This window comes from Chrysemys picta, chromosome 3, assembly GCF_011386835.1.
Source record: "Chrysemys picta bellii isolate R12L10 chromosome 3, ASM1138683v2, whole genome shotgun sequence".
Taxonomy (NCBI): Eukaryota; Metazoa; Chordata; order Testudines; family Emydidae; genus Chrysemys; species Chrysemys picta.
This window is the reverse complement of record NC_088793.1, coordinates 121080643-121100570: the sequence shown is the minus strand read 5'-3', so window position 1 is coordinate 121100570 and position 19928 is coordinate 121080643. Positions and strand designations below refer to the sequence as shown.

At 37.9% G+C, this 19928-nt stretch overlaps 1 protein-coding gene across 23 annotated transcripts in view; it reads right to left on the bottom strand.

Annotated features, from left to right (window-relative positions):
* Positions 1-19928, bottom strand: part of MAP3K4 (mitogen-activated protein kinase kinase kinase 4) — a 135810-nt gene that overhangs the window by 16810 nt on the left and 99072 nt on the right. For 8 of the 23 annotated variants that reach the window (XR_010600126.1, XM_024101657.3, XM_042841035.2 and 5 more), the window contains 8 exons: positions 18669-18747; positions 14322-14418; positions 13230-13346; positions 7822-7922; positions 5902-5982; positions 4930-5121; positions 3998-4068; positions 939-1055 (listed from right to left, as the gene is read on the bottom strand). Coding sequence is in view for 14 of the 23 variants with exons in the window: in XM_024101657.3 (XP_023957425.2) it covers positions 939-1055; positions 3998-4068; positions 4930-5121; positions 5902-5982; positions 7822-7922; positions 13230-13346; positions 14322-14418; positions 18669-18747 (855 nt within the window). In the remaining 9 variants the exon portion in view is untranslated. Of the gene's footprint in view, positions 1-747; positions 807-938; positions 1056-3997; positions 4069-4929; positions 5122-5901; positions 5983-7821; positions 7923-13229; positions 13347-14321; positions 14419-18668; positions 18748-19928 lie in introns of all 23 variants that reach the window. The other 15 variants (XR_010600132.1, XR_006172375.2, XM_065590379.1 and 12 more) reach the window with 9 other exon arrangements.

Genomic DNA, 19928 nt, shown 5'->3' with positions numbered 1-19928 from the left:
CTAGTTCTTAAATACCTCCAATGATGGGGATTCCACAATTCCACTCAGTAACCTATTCCAGTACCTAACTAGCCTTATAGTCAGAAAGTTTCCCCTAATTTCTAACCTCAATCTCCCTTGCTGCAAATGAATTTTACATTCTCTTTCACATATGCATAAGATCTCCCAATCATGTAATTCTGTAACTATAAAGTTAGTTGTGACACCAAGTACTACAAGTTATAGATGAGGGGTTCTTGGCATCGCCCAAATAGCGAGTAGAGCACTTCGTCATACTAGAATAAGATAATATACCTATGTTTCCATAGCTTAAGAACTATAGTCTCATTTTAAAAAGAAAATTTTGTAAACTAGCAAGTAGTAAACAAAATTAGTAATTTTATCCCCTCTTTTGCAGGTTCTGATATGATGGAATGTTTCAATTGCTCTGTGGGCCAGCTTTCAGTTTCTGCGCCACTACTGAGGATGTCTCATTTCTCTAACTCCTCACTATTTTGCAGTTTTAGTTTCCCATGAAAAGATGCTGAAAATGTCTGTGGTACGGTCACTATCGGTAACAAATATTAGCTGTTTGAAAATGTTGGCTTTTTGGAAGTGTTTACATGGCTAATTTGCACATGAAGATTTCATACAAGCTAACATGCTTTTGGGGGGTGGGGAGGAGTGTTAAGACACTGGTGTGTCCTTTGCTATTACTAGTAGGGTGAGTTTTAGTGCTTTGATGTCTAACAGCTTTCTACAACTTACGTTTCAGGAAGAATTCTAGATTCAGGGAAGACAGAAATGATGCAGTTCACGGAGATTTCCTGGATAATTGGGCAAAATTACAGTTCTCAGAAGTGGGATAACTTGTGGTGTAGAACACACGACTCCATTTCTGAACTCCTAAAGGTTCTCTCCTAACTTTTATGAAAATCCAGTGATGAACGTTTGCTTACCCTGTGGAGCTCCACACCAAAGTAACGAACCAGATTAGGATGCTTGATGCCTTCAAAAATTTTCAGTTCATCTGCAGTTTCTTTGATGGTTTTGTGATCATTCGGTTGAAATCTTATCTGCAAAAGTGATTATTTTTCATTACTGCTGCTATTAACGTAACTGTGAAATAGAAAAATCACCAAGAGAGGAATAACAGCTAAGAAGCCATCTATAGACTTCTTTTGATATTCTAGGAACAGATTTGGGGATATGATTTATAGACATCTACAAGGATAGGGTGTTGTCACTTAAAAAAAAACAAAAAACAAAAAAACAAAACAAGGCCCTTGCTTTAAGGAGCTTGCAGTGTAACTCAGACAGAAACACCGGTGAGATCAGTGTAGAAAGGCTTCATGAAGAAGCAGGCCACCAAGAGGGATTTGGAAGAGGCGTTTCCTTCATGCGCACAGTTTAGCTGAGGCTTTTCCAAGAGTACGGTGTGGAATGGAAGGAGGCACAGAGTCAGGATGCATTGACTAAAAGAGCAGTTTTCATTAATATCCCAATGATGCCTTGTGATGGATTTTTTTGGGGCGGGGGAGGCAAATACAAATTAGCAAAAAAAAAAAAATTCTTCTGAAAAAGTGATTTCCTATTTTCCTAGTCAACATATGACTAGGTCAAACAAAATGCTTAGTAAAAATGACAGGGGTTGCTATTTTTATTTTGTGATCAGAGATCAGAAAAAAATTGAATACACCAAGTTAGTGACAACCCTAAGACAAAGTAAAGGTACATAGTGTTGCAATGGTCTGTTTTGGGACCGGCTCTGTTCAATATCTTCATTAACGACTTAGATATTGGCATAGAAAGTATGCTTATTAAGTTTGCGGATGATACCAAACTGGGAGGGATTGCAACTGCTTTGGAGGACAGGGTCATAAATCAAAATGATCTGGACAAATTGGAGAAATGGTCTGAGTTAAACAGGATGAAGTTTAACAAAGACAAATGCAAAGTGCTCCACTTAGGAAGGAAAAATCAGTTTCACACATACAGAATGGGAAGAGACTGTCTAGGAAGGAGTACGGCAGAAAGGGATCTAGGGGTTATAGTGGACCACAAGCTAAATATGAGTCAACAGTGTGATGCGGTTGCAAAAAAAGCAAACATGATTCTGGGATGTATTAACAGGTGTGTTGTGAGCAAGACACGAGAAGTCATTCTTCCGCTCTACTCTGCTCTGGTTAGGCCTCAGCTGGAGTATTGTGTCCAGTTCTGGGCACCGCATTTCAAGAAAGATGTGGAGAAATTGGAAAGGGTCCAGAGAAGACCAACAAGAATGATTAAAGGTCTTGAGAACATGACCTATGAAGGAAGGCTGAAAGAATTGGGTTTGTTTAGTTTGAAAAAGAGAAGACTGAGAGGGGACATGATAGCAGTTTTCAGGTATCTAAAAGGGTGTCATAAGGAGGAGGGAGAAAACTTGTTCACCTTAGCCTCTAAGGATAGAACAAGAAGCAATGGGCTTAAACTGCAGCAAGGGAGGTTTAGGTTGGACATTAGGAAAAAGTTCCTAACTGTCAGGGTGGTTAAACACTGGAATAAATTGCCTAGGGAGGTTGTGGAAGCTCCATCTCTGGAGATATTTAAAAGTAACGTTAGATAAAGGTCTATCAAGGATGGTCTAGACAGTATTTGGTCCTGCCATGAGGGCAGGGGACTGGACTCGATGACCTCTCGAGGTCCCTTCCAGTCCTAGAATCTATGACATTATGACTGGTTGTTTCCATATAACAATTTCAGAACATGAGGTTTCATACTTTGGTAAACAGTGATAAACAAATATAAAATGGTAACAAAAGTGACCAAGAAAGTTCAAATACTTTTCTTTGCCAAATACTTTTCTAAAGTTTCAAAATTGTGAAGCTGTGTGTGTTTGTAAACAAGCACTCCCCATCATTTTTATTAATGTTCGTGATATTTGAGATATCTATTCTAACCCTTATTTCAGTGGTTTATGAAGCTTTGCTAAAAATATATTTTGGACTGAAGTTTCAAAAGTTTCTCCTTGACTCAGAAAGGCTCTTTCTTTCGTAAAGTCTGAAGAAACACCTAGAGGGAAAAAAGCTCACTTTTCAATCAGTATAAAAAAAAAAAACACACACACACAAAAACTCATTTTTTTTTTTTAAATACTCAAGGAGACTTGGTACTGAAAACTTCAAACATAGCTTGTATATAATCCTCAATGAGGAATGAATATTTTGAAAACAATTGGTGAGGAATAAGATTCTAAGTGCTAGAAAACAGCATAAGGAAAATAATATACCGGTACTAACTATTTAACCCATCAATGTGAGGTCCATCCACAAGTGTGGGTCTCTCTTGCACTAACCTTAGTCTTTGCTCAAGACACTCTCTTGAATGAATATATATGTTGATAATTTCACCTAGGAAGGCTAAGAGGGACAGGGAGGGCTCCGAATGGGAAAAAGATAACCTCCTCTTAAACAACACCAGGGCGAACTTCTGGGAGTCAGTGTTACAAGCTCAGTGGATGAATACTGGACAGGAACAATAGAAACAGGGCCTAATTCTGCCTTTTTATACAAATGTTAGACAACAGCGTTGTACATGCAAATCTGGGGACAGAATTGGGCCCAAAACCTGTAATTACATTAGTGTCAAGTGGCTGTCAGAGGAATTGCTGGGAGCTATTCATACCAAGGCAACCTTCCAAATGTAAGTATAAGGACGAATGCAAAAAAAACTAAAAATATTGGAAAATATCTTATCAAGCAGAATGTAATACAAAACAGACAGAAGGTATCAATTCAGTATATACATAAGTAAATCTATATATGAACATTTAGGACTAACCTGGACTTTCAGAAAAGTTATATGACTCAGCCTATATGAAGCAGGAACTCATATTCCCATTTCCCTGCTCTAACCATCTGACAACAATGCTCTGACAAGGAGACCTGTCAACTAAACTCATGCACATGTGGTTATGGAAACAGCATATGCATCATCAAAATTAAATAGCAGTGGCACGTGTAGGTAATGTACTCACTTCTTTCATGGCCATCAGTTCACCAGTGTCAACACTGATACATGTATAGACTTTCCCATACTGGCCTTCACCTATAGAATTACAATAAAAACAATGAACACCTCAAACACACTTCTCAGCCTAGCAGATTTTCTTCCTTGATTTCCTTTTTTATTTCAAAAGGATTTAAACTTGTAATGCTTGTTCAACATAATAAAGCAATTCTAATCCGATGTTTAAATTGATTAAAAGTTAAGCATATTAACTCTAAGTTTTATCAGGAGTAGAACCTTCTCATGATTATGCAGTAATCGCCTGAGACATATACAGTCAGAATCAGTGGGAAAATAATCATCTCTCTTGAGTGTGGCCAATAGTGACGACATCAGTAAGTGAAACTAGTCTACTGAAGTTAGTGCCAACATGTGTTGCATTTAACCTTGCGATATTTCCATGTGCAGAATACCCAACAACAGTGGCTCTCAACCCATTTTATCATTGTGGGCCACATATGCAGCTCTTTATGAGTTATGTGGGCCGCATCCACACAATATATATACTACCTGTATGGCCCTGAGGATGTCACATGGGCTGCAAGCGGCCCACAGGTTCAGAACCACTGCCCTAAAACATTAATGGGAGTTGAATATGTTCAGAGATTGCAGGATCAAGCACAAAATGAAGCTGTTCAGCACATGCTCCTGAATTAATTCATGTCATATATCAATTTTTGTTTCTAACTACTTGACCAGTGAAGATTTCACAGTAAATGCTATATAGGAAATGCTAGTTGCAATAGTAGTCTGTGTTTAATATTCTGCATCTCTTCCTTGTGTAGTAAAAGAAACCTTAATATCTACACCAAGATGTAAGATTTCAAATGCAACTCTTAAGGTGAAACAAGGTCTGAATACAGTATTTTAAGCTACATGACAAGTCCATTACAGACTTACCAATTTTGTTTCCTCTCTGCCACTTGAAGGTCACCTTCCTTAGACCCACATGCATGATATTATCATAAGATTTGGGGGTATCACAGACTTGACCAATGATGTTCTTCCTCCTCATTTCTCTGTATCTCTTTTCTTCAAACAACTGGACAGACTTCTGAACAGCATCAATAGGTCCTTGCTTGGAAGCAGTATCTAAAAAAAGCAGGGCACAAATTCATTGATTCAGAAACCTACACCCCTACATTTGAATTCCATGTATACTCCTTTGCCACTACTGTATTATTATGAGACCATGTTGAACAAGTGTTATGATGTACAATGCAACTGTTTTCTTAACAGAAGTTCAAACAATAAGCAAGCTGGAACTAAGGAAAGCAGAAAATACATGTTCTGGTTTCATATGAAACTTCTTACTTTGCAACTTAGATGAAAATATTAAACTATTTTTAATTCCCACTAACATAATTCAAAGAAGTTAGCTGCACTGAAGTAATAAACTTACAATATGATTTATCTTCATTTAGCCTTTAATTAAAGCACTGATCGTTAGTTTGGATATTAATACAGTTGAATTCATTACCATATTGAAACAGGGTAAGGAAGAATTTTAAGGTTTTACTTCATGTAGATTTGAAAACTTTTCTCAAATTTAAATAATTCTGAAGTATTGTGTGAACCTCTAAGTTCTTTATGAGCCTCCAGATCTAGAAATTTCATGTAACCCCAACTTCTCAAAAATGTCTTCTATCAACTGATGATAATAAGCATGCTGGCAACTATTAATACTAATTTTGTATATCAAGAACAATAGATAATGCATCCAAGAATACATACTGTTCTTTTGTTAGACTCCTCTGATATCAGAAATCAGTATTTTTCTGAAGTACAACATTAAGGATTTTTTTAAAAAAATATACAGACTTAGCTAAGCTTGAAATATATTGCATTAAGTTGTGTTCCTTTGTCTGTTACCTTTGGTCTGATTGATGAGAGTTCGAAGCTCCCAACTCCTTCGGACTGATCCACTCAAGTCTCCTTTAGGATACAATGGTTCTGTAAAAACAGTAATGAGAGAAATTATGTAGCCTAAAAATTGTTTGTTTTCATAGTACTTTTAAGGTATTAACAGTGTTGCCATATTTAACAACAAAATCTTACATTTTACATTTCAGGATTAAAACACCTGATAATTTAACAACTCACAGTGATCTTCGCTATGGTATTTGAGGCAACACCACAGCTAGTTACATTCTTTGAACTTTAAGACAATTTGGTATCTTTAGAAATAGTTATATATAACACATGGCAGAAATTCAGCATCTGTATACATAAAAAATTACTGCATCGCAAAATCGTTTAACTATAAATAGTGATCAGGCAAACCAAGCAAATCAAAAATATACTTTAAAAGTTCAATTGTTTGTTAAACGTTTCTTCCAATTTGGAAAAAGACAACACAATCTACTATATTCAAACTCCAGTCATAAGTGATGGCTGAAACACTGAGAAGTTCATTGTCTGTCATACAAAATACAAAATGAAACTTCTTAATGATCAAGTTTATTTTCCAAGGAAGTTGTTTAAATATATTTCACTTATATGCCTAAGCATATAAGGGGTCAGAGAAACCTGAGGAGGAGGAGAGGCCCAGACCAATCGATCTATCAACATGTGGATCCAGCCATTTCTCCCCACTAGTGGTTGGTGCAAGTACTGGCTCTGGGGACTTCTGTAACACTGATGCTGCAATAGCAACTACAGTCTTTGCTTCTGATCCACAGCCTGAGAAATCCTCACCTCACAGCCAGGTTACTGTGCTGAGAAGGTGTGCAAGAACAGTAGATCCAGTCACTGATACAGGGGATATGCCAACAAAATGTCACTATGGTATCAATCTCATTTTGAACGCTGTAGTGCAGGGTGGTCAAACTACGGCCCATGAGCCGCACCACAAGGCTTGGCGCTGTTCCGGTCGGGGCACTGGGTCGGAGGCCGCACCACGTGGCTGTGCCCCACTCCAGCTGGGGCACAGGGTCAGGGGCCACACCAGGCAGCTCCCGGAAGCCACAGCATGGCCCCGCTCCGGCTCCTACGCGCTCCAATGGGAGCTGCAGGGGCGGTGCCTGCGGATGGGGCAGCATGTAGAGCTGCCTGGCTGCACCTCGGCGTAGGAGCCAGAGAAGGGACATGCCACTGCTTCTGGCAACCGCTTGAGGTAAATGCTGCTCGGAGCCTGCAGCCCTGAGCCTCTCCCCACGCGCCAACCACCTGCCCCAGCCCTGATCCCCCTCCCACTCTCCAAAATCCGCACCCTCCTGCACCCCAAACCTCTCATCCCCAGCCCCATTACCGGGCCCGCACTCCCAGCCGGAACCTGCACCGCGTTCTGCACCCCTGCCCCAGCCCTGATCCCCCTTCCACCCTCCGAACCCTTCGGTCCCAGCCCAGAGCCCCCTCCTACACCCCAAACTCCTCATGCCCAGCCCCATCCCAGAGCCCGCACCCCCTCCGGCACCTCAACACCAATTTTGTGAGCATTCATGGCCCGCCACACAATTTCTATTCCCCATGTGGCCCTCGGGCCAAAAAGATTGCCCACCTCTGCTGTAATGGAACACCCCACGGGTCTATTAAAAAAGCTAAACAAGCAACTATCTTAAACACAGGTGCCCAAGCTGCACCTGAAAAAAAAAAAAAAAAATACCCCACACAGACATATTTGGGAAAACATAGGCAATTTGGTCCTTAATTTAAAGTTAACACAGTAAAGACCTGTTTAGAAATAAAGAGTTGATAAAGGAATTTTTAAAAGGGGGGATGGACCTGGGTCAGGAGAGAAACAATACATTAATCACATGAATCATTTGCACAATCTGGTATCGAAATAATCACCTTCTCGATCCTCAGTGGGACTTGAGTGACGGCTCAGGGACCTAAACTGCAACTCAGCTGCTATTGAAGCCAGTCGATCATTTTCAGGGACACTGGAACCCCTGTTTAAAAAAAAAAAAAAAGCCACTGTACGGATTAGCAATTTAAATTGCATTTCTGAAGTGACAGAACCTCTAAAGCTTAGGGGGCGAGTGTATCCACCCTGGTCCCATTAATGAAAACCACACAAAGGCAAAACGAGTTCTTGGGAAGTAAAGTGAAGTATTGTAAATCTTCAGCATTTTCTTTCCTGCTCTCTGTGTGACATTATTTAAATCCTGGATGGAGAAGCTGTCCCACTCCACCAACCTAAAGGTTGGATCTTATGTAGTGTTAAGCACCTGAAACTCCTGTTGATTAAAATGGGATCTACAGGGGTTCAACACCTTACCAGATCTAGCTCCAAGCACGTCAGAGCTATATTCCGCTCAGAGTTTTATTTAAAAAATAAATACTACCAGAAGACAAAACAGGAACGCTGTCTTGCACATATTAATTATGAGCCTGTGTATATGCAAATTATTAAACAGGTAAAGAAACAGTGAGAAAGACAGAAGGAAATCTGCTCAAATACTAGGTCTGGGTAAATACAAAATGATCAACCACAGCCATCTCCGACCTTGGACATTCAACAATTAAATTGGAAAAATTAGTATAGAAATAGCACAGACTCAAACTGTCAAAAAGCTCAATATAAACTAATAGATTCAAATTGCTTTGCATTTAAATGTTCAAATTACATAAAAAAAGAATATTTTAAGAACAGCCTTGAATGAACTATGGTAGCATTTGTGCACCACACATTGCTTAGTGCAACTGGTTTAGAAAGTTCTCATATTCTATAAATTGTATGCACCTAATGCAAATGTTTAGAACAGATTAAAGCTTTGTTTCTATGCTATTCCAGTGGCTGGGCATCCATCCTCTTAAATACAATAGAACCGTCCTTAGTGAAGAGATGTTTTTTTCTTTCACAGAATAACTTCACTATAAGTGAGGATAACTACAATTAAGACAGCAATCTGCAGATTGAGTTGGAAAAGTTTGGGACGCTCATTCTACTTCATTACAAACTGAAGTTCACTTTAAGTGGATTATACTGTACACAGTATATTATAGTCATTCTTTAATGACAATTCTCTTCAATGCTACTACAATACTACAAATTTCCAGTTTCCGTAGTTAGTTTTTAACTACTATTTATTTAATTCATGGGTGATCAGAGTTCAACTTAAAAATACAGATTGTGCACGTAAGAATTCACAGCCTCTGTTGTAGAAAAAAACACTGCAGTTTGTTATTCCCAACTCCCAAAAGAGTTGTAAGGTAGATGGCTCCAAGAACAGCATGCAAACTTCTAGGAAATTATTTCTTTAATGAACAGAATACATAGATTTCTGTACAACACTGCAACCATTCCAATGTTCTAATATTATTGGCCAAAATATATATGTGGATGCTTTTAAGAAGTGAAGTCCCAGTTCTTTGAAATGTATATTTCTTATTTCTTTTTCCTTCCATCAACTATTGTTGATCATTCGATTCTTTTGTAGGTTGACAAACATTTTGTTGTGTAATTCTTTTGTTTTCAATCAGTTTTTTTCAAAAATGAAAATAAGAAACACACACGGTAACTGTTACAGATACCACAGTACATGGGTGCACCATCACACATGAATTACAAGTCTGTCCCAGTTACATTCAATAATATAACATCACACCAAAGCATAAGATAGTCAAAAATTATAATCGTATCCCTCAGTTGCTCCTGTTCAAAAGGCAGCTGCTCAGCCAACACTTCAAGTAACCCACATGCTCCAGGGGAAATATGAAGGGGGCAGGACAGAAGGAGATGGGGGCAGAGTAGAGGGAACCTGTTTTATGTGGTCTGTAACACAAGAGGAATATTTAAATAATGGACCGATTCTATATGTGTTTTTTAGAAACCACAAATACTACTCAACCACAGCTCTCTTGATTTCTGAAACTGCTAGAGCTTCTATGCGTTATTTATTCTGTCTGTAAACCATGAAAAGGATCTGTAAAGTGCTTGGCACTGCTGATCACTACTACTGGGTCTTCTGTAATGACGGTCTTAAAATGGAAGTACAGAGAATGTTTGATAAACACACAAATAGCATCCAGAAGTATTCTTCCAAAGACCAGGACTGTTCTTTTAATGAACACACAGTGTACTGTACAGCCAGCTTCTATATGCAGAGACCATTTTGGGATGCAAATCAAAACTTTTAGCATAAAAATCACAGAATGTGAAGTGACAAGACACTTTCGAGATATGCTAGTTAGAGCTTTATGTCAAAAGAACTGCCACCCAATGCCTGAGACACTCCCCCTGAAATTATCTGTAAGGCCACAATCCATTCCGCTTCAAATATCTCTAAACCTGCTTCTTCTGTGCCATCTACAACAAATGAGCTAACCAGGATGGTTGGTTGAGTAGCAGTTGAAGATAGCAGATATTATTTATTAAAAATAACAAACTTTAAAATAGTTCAGACTAATTAAGTTGCGTGCATAGTTCATCTAAGTAACCATGCAATCTTATTACTGTTGTCCTGTTCTTTCTCCCTCCCCTTCGCTTCTTAATATTTGCTACATTTGCTTGTTGCATTTTATTTCAAATGAGTTTGTAACCTCTTCAGAGCATGACCCAGGTGTGTATGACGACTAGCACAACAGAGCTCTTGGCACTATGACCATACAAATAAAAAGTAAGACCCATGAGGTATTTAGAAATCTTGAGACTCCAGATACAGTCACTGTTAGAATATTGTTAATTATACTACTCAAACTGCATAAATCCTCTTAATGTCAAAATACTAAGAGGTCTTAAACAATAACTGCTATTCACTTATGAACTCAATCATAACTCTGCACCATTACTAGCTACTGTAATTAAAAGTGTGGCTCATGCTTTTAACAGATGTTATTTCAAAGGATGACCGTGATGAATATTTTAGTACCACAAAAATGTAAGTTAACAAAATTGCTGAACAATTAAAACTGAAGTTCATTTCTTTCCCACTCAACTCACACAGGAAGTTAGTTACAGCCCTTATATGAAAGTTCCACTGACAGACTGTTCCCTTTCCTAATTTTTTTTTATGTCTGAACTATAAGGAAGGTGGCAACAGTAGAACACTAATGATATTGGTACTCCCAAGATTATTTGCTGAGTATTGTCAGTGCTCAGAGTTGTGGAGGAAGATGTAGTCTCAGCCAAAAGGGGCCTGCAACCTGAATTAGATAACACTGTCATAGTTCCGGGGTACCAGGCTTGTATTCCCCTTTTGTAATTCAGCAAGGGAACCACTTTCAGGCATCTAGCTCCCCAGCTGTTACATTTCTTGGGTGGAGACCGTCTCTCTCCCCCTCCTGACTGGAGTGTTTTCCAGGCCACATAGTTCCCTGCCTTCACTGTGAATTCCCCATCAAGTCAGACTGCCTAAGCAAGCTCACTTGCTTTCTCTTCAGAGGCTATCAATAGCATAATTACCCACAGTTACAAACTACCACACAGCTTTTTCTAAGCAAGAACATTTATTCTTAAAGTGAAAGCATTACAGAGAAAACATAACAAAAACCTACACGCATTCTAATAAATTTACCAGAGATCACCCCAACTCCAACAAGGGCTCTGGCAGGTGAACAAGCCTTCACTTGCCAGGGGTTTTTCTGCGATGTTCATAACCACCTTAGCTCAGAATAAGAACACCCATGAATCTGTAAGTCACTCCTTTGGGCCTGTGATCTTATCCTCATGTAACAGGTTATCAGCAGATAAAGGTCCCTTCCCACTGGGTGAAGCTTCAAAAGGCTAAGTTCTTGCAAAACTGGAAGAGTTATATTTGCATTCACCTCCCACTAGAGATTTCCTGGGAAACCTGCTTAACTTTAGAAGCTCATTCTTGTCTGGCACATGTTTCAAACAGTCCTGTGAAGCTCATGACACTTCTCAGGTTTATATTAGTCATGTCTCCTCCCTAGGGACGTTACATACAATCCCACAGTAACACAAACATTTGTATTTTTAATAAAATTGACTTCTAAGTTACTTAACCTTAGTTCAACAAGGTTTGTTCAGGATATTGCAGGAAATTGCTATATCTGTCACAAACACAACTATGATGTAATACAGCTGGTCTAAACTCAAAGCAGTGCAGGTTTTTTGTGGGGATAAGGTGTGGTTAGTTAGCACAAAGTAAGTATGTGATTACACCAGGCACAGGAAGCAAGGAGAAAGAAGCTTGAACATGGACACGGGAGAAATATACGAGGGGAAAGAGCGGAGGAGAGAGGGGTCGAAAGGATATAAGGAAGGCTTGAATGGAAGGTATGGAGAGGGGGAGTAGGATGACACTTGAACATGAGAACAAGGAGTTTGAACTTGATGCAGAAGGCAAGGAGAAGCAAGTGACAGCAATCATAGGAGAGGAGGATGACTTTAGCAACTATTTGGATGGACTGCAGGGAGTAAGGAGAGGCCAGAAAAGATAAGATTGCAGTAGATGAGGCAAGAGATTACCAAGACATCAACAAGGATTTTTGTGGTCAGGATGCAGAGGAAAAAGCAGAGTTAGAAACTGTGGAGGAACCAACAGCATTTGGCAGTGGCCAGATGTGAGGGGACAAAGAAAAATGTGACACCCCATTATCAGGCTTGCAACATTGAAGATACTGGAATAGATTTGTGCAGCAATTTACTGATGTTCTTTGAAAATGGTACTGCTCTGAAACATGGAAGTCATCTTTGGTCATGTTCTTATTCTGCATGGGTATAAGAAACCACAGGTAGAAATCCACCCACAAAACTTATTTGTAGTACTCTATATTTGCCACCAGGAAATTTTCACAAGTATTTTTCATCACTAAAAATCATTTCCCCCCAATTTTGTATTATATTAAAAATTCTTACAATTTAATTGTAAACAAGAAACTGATTAATTTGCATATTAAAACCTCCTTGAGAAATACATGTGCAGGGAACATTTACCAATTACTAATAAACCTATCAAAGCTAATCTACTGAGGAACTGAATGGTATATGTTAACTGCATGCGTATTTTTACTGCATGAATTAATGTATAGTCTTTTGACCAATATGTAAGGTCAAAACTGTATGTTCAAATTACCATCTTGTTTTAGCTCAGTGCAGACTTATAAACATGCACTTGTATAGTATAATAATTTCACAGAAGTCGAACACAGATGAAGAAGCCACTGGAACAGAGCACATGACGGGATGGAATTTCATTGTTTAAATTATCTAATGGAATGTATTTAATGGGAGCAATTTGCATGGGTGATGTAAACAGAAATGAGACTTCTGCATTGCGGAGTGGAACTACCTGGTATCATTTGCACTGCTGACAGGTTTTGGTTGAGCTGAGTCGCTACTGATGGGAGCGGGGCGACTGACAGCAGCGCTGCAATGGTTCCGTACATCACAAGGGACACTCCGCGTGCTGCGATGAGAAGAAAGACTTCAGGAAACAGTTGAAAAAGTGGATGGAGTTGAAAATTTAATTTAAAAATAAGATAGCGAAACAATCAAAAACAGTGTCAATTTTTAAAGTTTATTCATGTGGGGAAAAAGTTAATTTATTTTACCAAAAAAAAAAAAAAAAAAAAGTCCCCAAAGTTTTAGAAGCAGAGTGGTCAATGGGCAAACAATCACCTAACATGTTAAGAGTGTTAAGAGACCAACGCTTCAACAGTTACCTCTAGAATAGCTCCCAATTTGTGTGTGTGAATACCTGGTTTTGAAAAATTTTGAATCCATATTCTGAGGCTGAGCTACAGCCCCTTTGAAAATATAGCCCTTTATTTTGTTTATGTGGAAGGTTGTATGGCAAAATTAGTTTGGAAGCTTTTAGCTTTTAGTCCTATTTCTAGACCAAAACTTTTAATGGGAAACAATTATGTGAATATAGTTTGAAAATTATTTAACACTAAGATACAGAAATGCCACCATATTCAAGGATGTTATCTTTGAAAATCTCATGTAAACTAAACTACAGAAGCAAAGTCTGAGGCATTACATGCTCACTCACTCAGGGGAAGGGAAAAAGCTAGTTAACTACCAGTATTTAAAATACTGAATCTCATTATAAAATATTCTTTTCCCAAAGCAATTTTGTAAAGAAGAAAACAAAGAATGACTTTAAAGTTGGAAAGCATGCAGCAATCAAAGCATTAAACAAATAAGAAAATGCATCATCTCCAAATCATGCCTTTAAAATACAGATTTCTTTAATTCTTTTTTTAAGAATCTCCTTGATTTTCCTCTTGCAAAAACAGAAGTATTGGCTTTATCAGAACAAATATTTTAGAGAAACAATATTCAGTTCACTGAGTTAAACGAACAGCTTCAGTAACATCAAACTTTCAGTGAAAGGGAAGAAAGCTGATGTTTAAGAATCTGGACAAGTGCTGAATACCTGAACCCTTCAGGAGTTGGGATGATAAGGTGAGGATTTGGTGGATCACTGTGGCATCGAGGTACCTTCACAGGACGAGGACTGTTTCGATGAATAGCTGCAAATGGTAAAAGTCAACACATAAATATTATTATAATGTCAGGAAAAACACCTGTTATGAAAAATTTTAAAAATAATGATGTTATGTGATTTTGTTAAAGATTCCCTCCACAAATTAAGCAATTATATAATATAAATTCAGCTTCTATTTACCTCAAAATATTTTATTCATTTTGTATACACAAACCCCAAAAAACTCATTTAAAATAAATCACTTATAAAGATAATACTAATCATACTGGTAACTTTCAGCATCAGGTTTCTATAAAAAATAGCTGTAACAGGATGCGCATCTAATGAAAATACAGTAACTGTATTTTCATTTTTTCAACTTCACAAGAAAGGGTTAATTTATTACCTTTTTTATGCAGTAAATAATAAACAAAATGTTAAAAACTGAATAATGCCAACACTATTGCTTTATAAGATGCTCTTGGTATCAGATATATTAATTTTCTAGACAACTATAAAAAGCAAAGCATGCTGGTCAAATGCCATGCATATATGCAGTAAGCTAAATAAAATAGTATTATCAGTACTAAAAGTTGTCAGCCAAGTCATGGCTGAAGCAGCATTTGCAAGTGTTTCAGTATTTGGACTCATATGCATGGTAAAACCATTGTTTTAACCAAAATGAACATTAGTCTCATCTCTGAACTAGTTTCACTGTGAATCTAAGGGCTTATACGAAGAGCACAGAACACTTCACTGAGTTATTCTAAATAGTATTTATTGTACATTAACAACTCCATTCTAAAGAAAGCATAGAGTGGGATAAGGGTTATGTGGACAGAAAAGTAGCTTGTAAATTTACAACCCAAATTGTTGGTGTGATGTATAATAAAATGAACCCTAGCTCTAGACTCAAGAAGGACACTGCTCATTACTCTTTCAAACTATGCATTTGATATGTGATCACAACAGGAGTCAGCTACCCTGCCATAATAAAAAAACATACCTCCCAGCAACCAAAATGAATAATTAATGCTGTGCAACTGACCAGAAAGTTGGACACTTCCTTTTTAAAGAAGTTAGATATCGGTATATCACTATGTACCTTTCTGTACATTAAACACAGTGTTTTATCCCAATACTGCAAAGACTTACACACACACACACACACACACACACACACTGAACCTTGTACCCCGTTTACAGCCACAGTCAGTTGAACATAGATACTTGTAATAAAGTTTTTTTATCTTTTTTTGTTACTTGCAGATAAGTGTTCTATTTTGATATTAAATTCACGGAACTTAAAACAACTCAAAGGGATAATGCTTTTTCCTCCAGTTGTACTTATATATGGAGATATACCTATCTCCTAGAACTGGAAGGGACCTTGAAAGGTCATCAAGTCCAGTCCCCTGCCCTCACTAGCAGGACCAATTTTTTTGCCCCAGATCCCTAAATGGCCCCCTCAAGGATTGAACTCACAACCCTGGGTTTAGCAGGCCAATGCTCAAACCACTGAGCTCTCTCTCTTGCTTCCCTCCCTCCCTGTGTGATATCTTCAGCTTAACCCTGTTACTTTCTCTCTTTCCAATGCCACTTCTTTGTACTTTTCATAATACCCACGCTTCTTCCTTCTCCTGTTTTCCTCTGAACCTTTCATTCCCCCTGCCATCTAAACCCATTTGCCCTCATTCATCATGGTGTGGAAGAGCTGCTTATGCTTTCGAAACCAGCAGGTGCCCCCCACTCCATGTTGTGCCTTAACACATGTGAAGTGTGTCAAGACTATGTGAAAACATGAGGAACCAGTATGCAACTTCAGGAAAAATGAGAGTTATGAATGTCTAGCAATGACTAATTGCACTGGCAAGGAGGCGGGAAATGAGAGAAATTACTAGATAGCATTCTTAACCGCAACAATGGTGCTAAAATGAAACAATAATTGCAGTGTGGGCAGTAAGCAGCCAAAATGATTTTGGAAGTTATATCTTCCCGAATCTAACAAAGATACTGGAAGTACTGCACCAGACATCAGCACAGAAGTCTCCTACAAGGACATAAGATAGAAACATATGTGTGAAAAAAAAGTTAATATTCCTCATGCATGAAATACCACAACACAGAGGTTTACCTTTTTAACAAAGGCTATTTTTAACCTTGACAAATCACAAGAAGATTTACAAGAGTTCCAGGTACAATCAGAAATACTCTGTTGGCAAGGCAGTTTGGTTGCATTTAAAGCCTAACAGAATGTCACATCTCTATTGTTGTAGCAATACTACTGAATAGCAACATCAAAGAAAAACTCTGCAATTAACATTTGCTTAATTCAATTTAAAGTTCTGAGTCAATAATATAGCTGATAATTTTAGATGCACTGAATTACAAATTTGGCAATTCTTCTTCTAATCTATATTTTACAAAGAATCACACTGCATTTTCTTAGGCCATACAATTAATAAAGATATTCACAATAGCCTGCAGCTACAGTATCAACATTTTATACAGATTAACATTTAACTTTGGCTCTTTCAAATGGTTTCCAACCTATTTCCCCTTGTAGATAGTAATTACAAACGTATTGCAGTATACTCTTTATCCAGAATCACGTTTGAATACAATTATTTTAACAAATAAATAGAAATCATTTTTAATACTAAACCAAAATAAATGCAGTAAGACTCATTCATTAGTCATTAGATAATCTTATTTATGAAAATATTTACAACCAATAGACGTTCAATGCAAACTAATGTAATATTAAAATTTGTCTTTTAAAAAATAAATTGGCATAATTTTATGACACTCACTACATGGAAATATATATCTAGTTGGGAATGAAAATAGTAACTTTAAGTAACAAGAAGTAAATTTGTAAACAAGGATACAATGCCATATTTAATACTTCAATGAAGGTTATGAGCCCACATGAGAAGTAGCTCATTTTAGATCTAGTAAAATTTTTGTTTTGTGTTAACTGGATCAAACAAGAAGGAACATTTTAAAGCTTCTTTTCAAAGAATTTTAATATCTGCATTACCACTTGTGTCTACAAAGCTTCAGTGAAATATAAAAATAAACAAGTCAAAAATGCATTGCAAAGAAACTGCTCCACAGAACACACCAAATCACTCGAGCTTGTCTACATGGCAAGTTACTGTGTGGCAATCCAGGATATGAATCTGCAGTGTACCAGCTTGCCACACGGTAACGTCACTTGTGGACACTGCTACAGTGCACTAAAAGTCCTGGAATATGGCTTGGCTTTTAGTGCATATTAGCAGTATCCACACAAGACATTACTGCATGGCAAACAACTGCTCTGTAGATTCAGACCCTGACTCTCCATGCAGTGACTTGCCATTGCAGACAAGCCTCCAACTGGATAATATACTATATTAGAATAACTAGCTTGCTCTTACGAACATTTGCCTGTGACTTGAATCTGAAATTCTGCTGTAGCCACCCTTTCACTCTTCTATTCTTACCTGCAATGGGATCAACTACGGTAGAGGCCTTTATAGAGCCCTGATTTTCCCCAAAGCTATAACTCCTCACAGCCATAATATTTTCTTCTGAAGACTTGACGGGACTCTATTGGGAGCCATTTAAGGACATTAATTAGCCTTGGTCTACACTACAGACAGCTTACATCGACCTAACTCTGTAAGTGTCTTCACTAAAATGTAGTTCCCACCAATGTAACTCCCCCACTACACCGACTTAAGAACTCTACTTCCATGAGAGGCGTAGCACTTCGGTTGATGGAGTATCAGAGTAGACACTGCACTGTTTACATCGACTGTTGCTGCCTTTCAGAAGCCGTCCCACAATGCCCCACACTGACAGTTAAATCGGTGCACCGCTCCTGGCTAGGACGCACACTGCCAACACAAGGAGTGTAGCATGGACATGCAAAAGCGATTTATTACTGCAGTGGCTGTACATCAACATAACTTAGGTCAACTTAATTTTGTAGTGTAAACTTGCCCTTAGTCAGAGCAATCACCTGAGTGATTTACTTAAAAAAACAAAAAAAACCAAAACCCACTACCTGAAAATATGGACTGTTGTCATGTTACACATTACTTGTGTTAACTCTTCCACAGTTTAATGATGACTCAGGCAGTAATGTTCATATGAGAACAACCAGGAAAAGCTTTAAAAGTACCTTTTTATGATTAAATTTAATGTTTTAAAATGAACTTGCAATCAAATTGTTATTTTTCAAATTTATTTATACAAACTACAGTAGCTAGGTTCCAGAAGTAATGCCAGGAACTGCTGTCTTACCAATGTACAAACCTGTAACAGGACTGTGAGGTTTTCCAATTACATGGCCGATGCATTCATTCATCAGAGCTTGTAAACTCTAGGAGAGGGAAACAAAAAAACAAGTTTTGATATTGTACACTACACAAGATAATTGCCAAAAAAATCATTTATCTAGATTTGGAGAAAATTTGGCTTACTAGTTTTTCCAATTTTGATCAAGCCTTTAAATTTGTCTTCAGACATAAAAATCCCAAATCCCCAAAATACATTTCTTCACAACAGCTAAGACCTATATAGTTATGTATGCTAACTGAAATATATTTGTAAATGTATGAGGTAGCTTAGACAATGACTGCAACATGATTTCTCTAACAGTCAATTATCCTGGCGTGAAGTCCACAAAGGCAGGGTGTTATTGCTTAAAATGTACTAATACATGCATAATCTGTCACGTGCGATACTACTGCTTCTATCTATTCCATTAAGATAAATCTCTGGAGCCAAAAGTTAGGATTTCATTGCTAGACACTCCTATCCAGCAATGGACTTGCCACAATTAAGTAGTTAAAAAGACCGAACAGTGATAAAAAGAAGCTGGGTGAGGTAATATCTTTTATAGTACCAACTTCTATTGGTGAGAGAGACAAGCTTGCCAACTTATACAGTGCTCTTCTTCAGATCTGGGAAACCTGACCAGACCTGAAGAAGAGCTCTATGTAAGTTCAAAAGCTTGTCTCTCTCAACTACAAACGTTGGTTCAATAAAGGATATTACCTCACCCACCGTCTCTCTTCTAATATCCTGGGACTCACATGGCTGTTATAATAAAAAAGCCCCTCTACATTATAATGCTAGTAGGAGTTATATGCAAGCATTGACAAAGACCATAAAACTAAGTATCATGTTTACTGAATAAACTGCCTTATTTTCATTATCTTAAAAACAAACAAACAAACAAAAAGTGTTCTATGTCTCAAAGTTAAGTATTAGACCTGGCTGACAACATTCAAAGATACTGTTCACTCTGAGATGTAGTGCTCAACACTGACCCAGAAAAATTGCTTTTGTTAGCATAAGAGGAGACCCCTCTTCTGTCCACCCACAACATCAGCAATTCTCTCAAGAAAGGGTGGTCTTGTGGGGTTAAGGCACTGAACTGGGGTGCTACACAGTGTGTGAGACAACTTGGACAAATTACTTAATCTTTCTATATTTCAGTTTCCTCATCTGTAAAACAGGTGTACTAATGCTTCCCTATCTTACAGGTATTTTCTGGGG